At 33.9% G+C, this 8849-nt stretch overlaps 1 protein-coding gene across 1 annotated transcript in view; it reads right to left on the bottom strand.

The window, feature by feature from the left end:
- Positions 1-8575, bottom strand: part of LOC110018791 (flap endonuclease GEN-like 1) — an 8823-nt gene extending 248 nt beyond the window's left edge. Inside the window, exons 1-7 of the mRNA XM_020716228.1 lie at positions 8288-8575; positions 7996-8193; positions 5311-5481; positions 3822-4003; positions 3504-3753; positions 2110-2245; positions 1140-1618 (exon numbers count right to left, since the gene is read on the bottom strand). Coding sequence (XP_020571887.1) covers positions 1140-1618; positions 2110-2245; positions 3504-3753; positions 3822-4003; positions 5311-5481; positions 7996-8193; positions 8288-8491 — 1620 coding nt within the window. The 5' untranslated portion in view covers positions 8492-8575. The remainder of the gene's footprint in view (positions 1-1139; positions 1619-2109; positions 2246-3503; positions 3754-3821; positions 4004-5310; positions 5482-7995; positions 8194-8287) is intronic.
- Between the last annotated feature and the right edge of the window lie 274 nt (positions 8576-8849).

The raw sequence follows: 8849 nt of genomic DNA, 5'->3' as shown, positions 1-8849 counted from the left end.
TGTTGGAATGTTTTTGAGTTATTCGAGAAGGAGACCTGCACGAACAATTCTTTCCATTGACTCAGGAAGGGACTGTCATGGAATATAAGGAGAAATTTGAGCTTTTGTCGAAACAGCTAAAGAGAATTTTTGAAATAGTATCGGAGGAAAACTCCATAAAGGCTCTAAAGCCCAACATACGTGCAGTACTACGGTCACTAAGACCGCAAACCTTCGGAAAAATTATGAAATTAGTGCAGTTAGTTGAAGATTATAATACCACAAAAGAGGCTAACAGGAGCAGGATAGGAGGAGCATTATATCAAACTACTACAACCACAATGATACCAAAAGCTCAAATGGTCACAGGACAAGAATAATGGGTCGCCATAAGGAGCGTCATTCAAGCGCCTTACAGAGACAGATTTAGGAGAAGCGAGCCAAGGGATTATGCTTTCAGTATGATGAGAAGTTTATCCAAGAACACCGTTGCAGGATCGAACATTACAGATTCTCACAGTGTATGACAAGGAGACAGAGGATGAAGAAACAGAGTCAATGGTGGTAGACAAGGATGAACGCCCTCAAATTTTCCCACCTTGAGGACGAGGTGTATTTTAGGGAAGGGGGGAGTAATGTTAGTCGGTGTCTATATTACGTATAATTGTCTTTTGTATGTCTAAGAACAATTTAGTCTTTTATATTTGTTATTAAAAGGTTTAAAGTTAGTTATGCATGAGATTATGGTTGTGAGTCTTAGGTTTAGGATTTGGGAGAGATTTTCTACCCCTTGAATTGTAGGAATTGGGAGAGATCGTCTACCTCTCGAATTGTAGATGTCCATCTTTAAATTCGTGTTGAGTTATGTGGATCACTGAAATAAATATTCATTTTGCGCTAATTTTTGAAAAAATCTGTGGAGTTTCCTTTCAGTGAGACATGTAAATACCTAAGAATTATGTCATATGTATTAAATACCCCTATATTAATTATATATCGGACAAATTAAAATTGTAATTGGGGCCTCCTCCCCGACACATTCCATTAACTCCACCCATGTGTTTAACTAATTGTTTCTAAATTCGAACAAATGTTAATTATGTGATAAAAATTACTAGAGATGTAAAATAACAACTTAACAAAATTAAATAAATGCATACCTTTTCTTGCAAGAACTTCTCGACCACTTTCGGAAATGCAATTTTTACGAGCTCAGTATTCTCCTCCGTCACCAGATACCAACACCCATCATCGACAATAATCGTCGGAACATCTGGACCTTCCATCGAGTCCACGAATTCATCAGCTTCCGTAGATTCAGTTTGCCCGGTTACCGACTCTTCATTAGCGAAATTTTGAGTAACATAATCCAAACTATGAATCAACTTCTTCCATTTAACCAGATAATAGGGATGGCCATATCGAATCTTTACTCGCTCGATTGAGTGGAACTCATACTGATCATATAGAAGTAATCCTTCTTCTGAAGTTGACACCATTTCTCTCAAGAATATTGTTGAAAGCATAGGAAGAATTCGTTGCCTTACATAAGATGGCTGCCAGTGTTGGTGAAAAGCTAAAAAGTCGACCAGAATTTCAACCTTAGGCTTATCCCAGCGCAGCAGCAGGCTATAACTTCCTGGAGATAATTTGGCGTTATAAACATGAGATAATATGATGAAGAAGAGAATATTCAGAACTACTTGGAAATAAAGCAAGCAATAAGAGCTAGAAAAATTTAAAGAAAAAAAACAAGAAGCTGAATAAACAAGAGGAAGAAAAATCATCTTCAGCATGAAAAAACAAATGTCCCACTGTGTGCCAGTGGTTCCTTTTTCCTCTATGGTAGTAGCATTGTTGCATTTCATATAGAATAAAGTGTTAAAATAGTCCCCTAACTATATCTATGGTGCTATTATAGTCCCAGGGTCTAAAATGTTAAATTAATCCCTAGACTCTTCGGATATGAGCTGAAATAGCCCTCATTAAAAGAGTTTGGGGACTAAATTGATATTTTTATAGGCTTTGGGATTAAAATAGACCTCTAAAAGAGTCAGAAGACTATTTTGACATTTTTCTCGTTACAAAAATAATAGGGATGATGCACTGAGCTGTGCTGGAGGGTTTAACCTTCATTGTCATGATTATTAGGATTTAAATACATCTCAATGATTTCTTTGTTGGGAAAACCAGATTCTGCAGCAATCTTCTGACAAACCTTCAACTGCCAACTTTCCTGCTTCTTCTGTTCTTTAATTGCACGATCCTGGAATCAATTGTAAAGTGATTGAATTATGTGTAACATACCAGAGGCAATAACATTTGGTAAAGAACTAACTCAAAATAACCCAACAATTCAAAAGAAAAAAGAAATAAAAAAAGAGAAAATTTACATTCCCAGCACACAATTCTCATGTATTTACATATCTCACATTTAAACTTTCATATTTACATACATAACACTTTGGCCCTTTAAACCTATGCATGAAAAAAATGTGTTTCACTTTTAGAAAGTGATAATGGTCCCAACCCAAAAAAAGCTACAACATCCGGCGCACGTAATACTCGAAGATTATATGTATGTCCCTCGACCTCACAATAAAAAACTTATAGCCCAACAAATGTACCAAGGCACTAAGGATTTTTTTTATGACAATTTTGAAGGTAACATCATCCATAAATTCTTATTTGTCTAACGTTGATGCGAGAGACCAACATAGCAAATTTATGGTGCACTTGGGATAGATTTTTCATAATTTTACATTGCAAATCAATTGTCACACTTCTCTTTGGGCATAATCTTTTTACTGATTTTCAAATATTTTGGTGGTGAGGAGCTATTCACAACTAAAGCTAGCAATAAGGTGGCGGTGTTTGAAAAGCTGTTGTACATTTTTTTTTTAATGAAAAATGTTTATAATCACTAAGCATCGTTAAAAACTTCAGTTTTGCCACAACAGCTTCATGAATAATTTTACAGACAATTACAGCCATCCCAAATGAGAGTTTCATGATATTATAGGGACTTAAATGTCAATTTTAAAACTTCAATGCTTGTGAAAACATAAGATAAACTAAAACTCAGGGGCCTGCAAATCTTTTGTGCTAGTTAAATTAACGTAATACCAAAAAAAAAAAAAAAAAAAAAAAAAAAAAGAAACCCATGTGAAAGCACTAACATGAAGCGCAGCCATGGAGTTAGCATCTCCAATTTCAATAAAAATTAGAGAAATTTACATGCAGGTCACGCAATTCTTATGGAGTTACATATCTAACACCTATAGTAAAATATTTACATTTATAGCATCAAGGTGCTATAAACCTATGCGTAAAAAGAAGCATGTGACTTTTTAAAAGTTAGCTTGATACTTTTGATGTGATATTAATGATTTAATTGTTCTGTGAGACATGCAAATACATAAGAATTGAGTGGTATGTATGTAAATGCCCCAACATATTAACCCTCCAGAGATCAATGAAAATGAAAAAAAGGGGGAAAAAATCAATAAGTTGAGATTATGAACCTTGCTACAGCCAGAACAATAACATTTAAATCCAGTTGATTTCATAGTGCAGCTTTCTGAACCATTGTTGACGCAATATTCACAAGAAATCTTCAAATGAGCCCTTTTACTGCCTGGGTGACCACATTGTGAGCAGTGTGGAGACCTTGCAGTTCCCACATCCTCAAGCTGACTCGGTGCATCATGTTCAAATTTAGCTTCAAAGCATTCCTGGGATGCAGGCATTATCCCTTTACCAACTTCAGATAGCCTACATTAAATGCCATAATTATCTCACTACAGAATAGAAACTGATTAACCAAATATATATTTGCAAACCTATCCAAAACATCATCATCTGGAAATAGCTTTACGAAACGAAGAGCTGTTTCAACACCAAAACCAGGCACTCCTTGCAAATTATGGTCATTTCCAACTAGAAGGGCGATGGCTACCATTTGTTTTCTCATCAATCCAAGACCAGCTTCAATATCAGATAAGTAATAGCACTCAAAGGGTTTCTGCACAAGAGATATTTATTAATCTAAGGAGATATCCCAATCAATTAATCACATTGAAATGAAAGTGTATTGTAAATAGGAATTCACAGGAATTTTTATGCAATTTTATGGAATATTTGTGCTTTTAAATGATTCCTACATTAATGATAAATGGCAATTATGTGTCACTTAGGGTGGTCAATAAGTTGGCACTTTTACCTATCAATCAGGCAGGTTCTTGTTGTTAATGTATATGGGTCCGTTTTAATTTGATTTGATATTATTTTGATTTATGAACACTTGGTGTTCATCATTTAATGTGGTTGTCACTCATAAATAGCAGGAGGCAGAACCAAGCCACATTAAGTTAGCTTATCTTTGTCCTCCTATTTAATTTAGCTTATCTTTGACCAGTGAGGAGCATCTACAATCAAAATAATTGGTTTCACAGCTTGGATTAATCAAGTCCATGAGTGGTTCAGATTTATTAACCTCATCCCATAGGCAAATTCACAATTTGATCATTCAAGTGGCCACTTAATCCATGCTATAGGTTGATTCCACACAAGATTCACTCGGGTTAATTTGATAACAGTGGACAATTACATATAAACTTTTTATAGTTTTTTTTTGTCAACAGTAAAATCAATAGAATGTTACCCTTATGAGATTAGTTAGTTTAATGCTATCCGCCCAAAAAGCTCAAAGTGCTAGTCACAACATAGAGCTATTACAAGAATCTACATTCAAATGGATCATTAGGACAGCATGGCAAAGTAAAAAAAAATATAATGTTGAATATTTGCCGCTGTTCACCGTTTAGGCTTACATTGATACTTAATAATAACTATTCTTCCAAGAAAAAATCGTATAAGAGTGATTAGTTTCTCATTGTCATTTGGTGACACATAATACATCCCAGTGAACATATAACATTGTTGCCTCTTAAGGTTCCCAAGTCTGTCAAAAAAAAAAATGTAATACCAGCATTTAAGATACTTCTTAATGCTGTAGAAAAAAACTTGTCTTCTGATAACTCAATAACCATAAAAGCATAATTCATCAATGTTGATAATCATTTCATTTCATCGTGCTCATATTTTCAGCATCCAAGTATATTCTGACAAGTTCAGAGTTTAGACTATTGTAGTGAAGTTTATAAAAAAACCTCTTAGGCATTATGTAAATGAAAAATTGGTAAAATTACAAATTCATACATACATCAAATTAATGCATGACAACATAGAACTATTTATTGCTTTAAACTTTGACAATAATTAAGCAAAAATAAAAACAATTACTAGATGAAAGAAGAAGCACCTGCTTACTTTGGAATTAGATCGAAGGCATTTTATGACGCATTTTGCCCCAAAGAGGAATGCATCACTGTCAGAAGTAATGCAAGCATCAACATAGCCTTCATTGTTCAATTTTGCACAAAGAGCTTCAGCCTCAGATTGAGCTTTCAAAACAGGCATACCTAGGATTTCAAGCAATTCCTAGCAATGTTAAGAAAAAAAATTACTAAATGCCTTCCAAAACTTCAAAAATCAAGTAAAAATTAAGAAATAAAATATCATGTTTTATAAATATAAGTTGCTGAAAATTTTGTCAACAGTTTCTATATTGAGTCTTTTATTGCTAAATCATAAAAAAAACAACAGCAAATTTTTTCATAAATTAAATGGGGATAAATACTTATTGTGAAGTTGAACATAGCTGATGGCCCCTACTTTTATGATTTGTTTAGGGCTTATGCCCACCCTAATAGCATTAATGTGTAAAAGTTGCATGCCACACGTCCAACATACTTGAAGTTAATACCAAAATTACGCTTTGTAATTTCCTTACAATGTAGGATTTACTTATTAAATGATACCATCATAATTTAACTTTCAACTTAATTAAAATTTTATGAATTGGCTCAAGTGATGGAAACATAAAATGAAGGAAGCTCAATTCTCTAAAATTTAAGGATGATAGAATTTATATTGGGAATCTATGGAAATCATACACAATTTACCTGATTTTTATTTCTTTAAAATGAAGGGAGAAGAGGAAAGTAAATAATATCTTGCTTATCTCTCCTTCAATAAATAATACCATGCCCAACATTAACGTTAAAAGAAAAACAATAAACTAATTCCCCAATGTCTGAAGAACATGACCGTTCTATAAATAAATTTGTGTTAACAAAAAATTATATTGTTATTTGGTTCAAAAGAAATTCATGAATTACAGTAAAATTAGAGAAAGTATCCTTAGTTAGAACACAACAAATATTTCATATTCACCATTAGCAAATTGGATCCGCACGCTTAAAACTATATCTATTATTTAAATTTTCTTTCCTCAAAATAGGGGTTGAAAAATGCAATTGAACTTTTATCCACAATTACTTTTTATTATGAACTTCTGTTGTTCTCTACTAGCTGAACAATAGCCGCTTAGTATCAAATTAGTCGGCAGAATTAGCAAAGTAAAAAAAACAACCATCAAAAAGAAAAAAATTAAGATGCAGGTAAATAAGAAAATTGTGCAAAGCCACTTCCTTGACGAAAATAATAGTAAAACAGGAGCAATATAGGTCAAAAGTACATTCATAATCATCATCATTAAAACTTTACAAATCATTATTTTTCATTTATTTATTTTAGGTGTTATTTAATATATTTAATTTAATTAACACAAATCTCTTCCTTCTGTTTTTACAATTTCTATCTATGTTATGTTACTTCTGCCCATTTTCATTCCTCCTCCATCTACATTAACATTATCTATTCATCTTAGTGGGGCATTTTCTATCCTCTATTGTGAATTTTCAAACCATCTTGATCAATTTCTCGCTAACTTATTTTTGATAAGTGTTGTTGCAGCAATTTCTCTAATACAACCATTTCTAAATCTATCCTTTCAAATTTTGTCACAAATACATATTGATATTATATTTTTACCACATTCAACTTGAGTTACTATGACATTACTGTTGCCAAAAACTAATATCCATAACATGCAGTAGGTCTAATCACAATTTTATATGGAAATTTAGATGTTTTTTCTTAAATAATATAGAATACAACAATATACAAACCTTTTTAAGTTTCATGAAAGAGAAACAAAGTACTTTGAGGCAATAAAACATCACCAGGATTAACATTTTTGTGGCTGTCAAATCTCAATCATAAGATGAATATGACACACACACACACACACACTTCTTTGTTTCTCCATCTTGGTAAACGCTGAGCATAACTATGATTTGTCAAAAAACAATGCAACCTTTATTCTCACAATTTAGAAGTGGAGAGCCGGGCTTTGTAAATATTCAGCCCGTTGCTTGGAGAAAATTTCATCAACTTGTAATCACAACTTAATGTAATTGACGTTTTTTTTTTTCTATTCATGATGCTACCTAATTCCTAATATATGATATTGGAAGCCTCAGATGATGAAAGAGAACACAAAAACTAAAAGAAGCTAGATAAATAAGACCAATTCCAGAAAATATCCTTCTCTATATTTTACGCTTAGGATCTGTTTGATTACTCCAAAGTAAAAAAAGAAGCAGCACCTCCCACTCTCCCACTTCAGAAAGTCCAATTCCAGAAAATATCCTTCTCTATATTTTACACTTAGGATCTGTTTGATTACTCCAAAGTAAAAGAGAAGCAGCACCTCCCACTCTCCCACTTCAGAAAGTGCAAGATAGAGAAGCCAATTTAAAACAAGTAATTTGAATGACCAGCAAAAAGGTGATTTTTTTCCTTAATGTTTGCTTTGTAATGAAGTGCACGGACAAATACTTATGAACATGATCAAAATATTTCTAAAAAATTAAATTTTTAATATATATATTATGAATAATCTTAAGGAATATTAAATATATTCTACTAACCGTAATATATATTTATATTACCTATTCCATATAACACATTTCAATGATTTCTCTGCAATAACGTGATTACACCGTGGCTTAAAACAAAAGAAGCATCATTTGAAAATCTTCCACTCACAACGCACTCCTGCACCCACGCAGTAAACACGCGGTTCCGTTGCCTTGCAGCCGGCGCAGCCTGCCCTGCAGCAGCCTCCGGTGGCTTCGCGAGAGCCGAATGCTCCAGGCCCGAACCCCGAAGGAAACGCTCCATCCTTGCTCGATCCTTGAGCGGCGAAGGCTCCCCATCCAGAACAAACACCGGAAACGCTCCCAGCTACACGAATCGAAACCAATACTTACCATCTAGGCATCCACATAAACACCACAGTAAAGCATATAAAGAAGAGAGATAGGTAGAAAGAAGGGACCTTGGTGAACAGTGCTAGGGTTCGGAAAAAGGTGGTGCGCAGATAAGGATTACGGACGCCCGGATTTTTGCTGCGAATGGCGGCATCGTGCTGAACGATCCAGAAGGAGAGATCAACGGCGACACGCTTGTCGCGGAGAAAATCTACGCCTTCGAAGCGAGCGTAGGGCTTGAGGAGGTCCCAGAAGTTTCCGCCGACACCCATTACCAGTGGCGCGAGAGTGAAATACCGCGGGAAGAACAAAAAATGGAGACAGGGAAGAGGAGAAGGGTTTGGGGAAATTGGTGGGGGAACGTTAGCTATCGATAAGTGGATTAAAAAAATATTATTTTTGAGCGAGTCTATCTTTAAGGTATATATTTTTGAGCGAGTCTATCTTTAAGGTATATGGATGAACTAAAGATTTATTAATTATGTTTTAAAATTAGGGGCATTTAAGTACATACCTCCCAATTCCTATGTATTTATATATCCAATGCTTAAACTTTATTTTTTTTACAAATATTATATATATTGCATGCACAAATATAATTATATGATAATTTTTAATTATTTTTATAGA

This window comes from Phalaenopsis equestris, unplaced genomic scaffold (genome assembly GCF_001263595.1).
Source record: "Phalaenopsis equestris unplaced genomic scaffold, ASM126359v1 Scaffold000036, whole genome shotgun sequence".
Classification (NCBI taxonomy): domain Eukaryota; kingdom Viridiplantae; phylum Streptophyta; class Magnoliopsida; order Asparagales; family Orchidaceae; genus Phalaenopsis; species Phalaenopsis equestris.
Note: the sequence above shows the minus strand (reverse complement) of the source record. Positions and strands in the feature narration are given on the sequence as shown.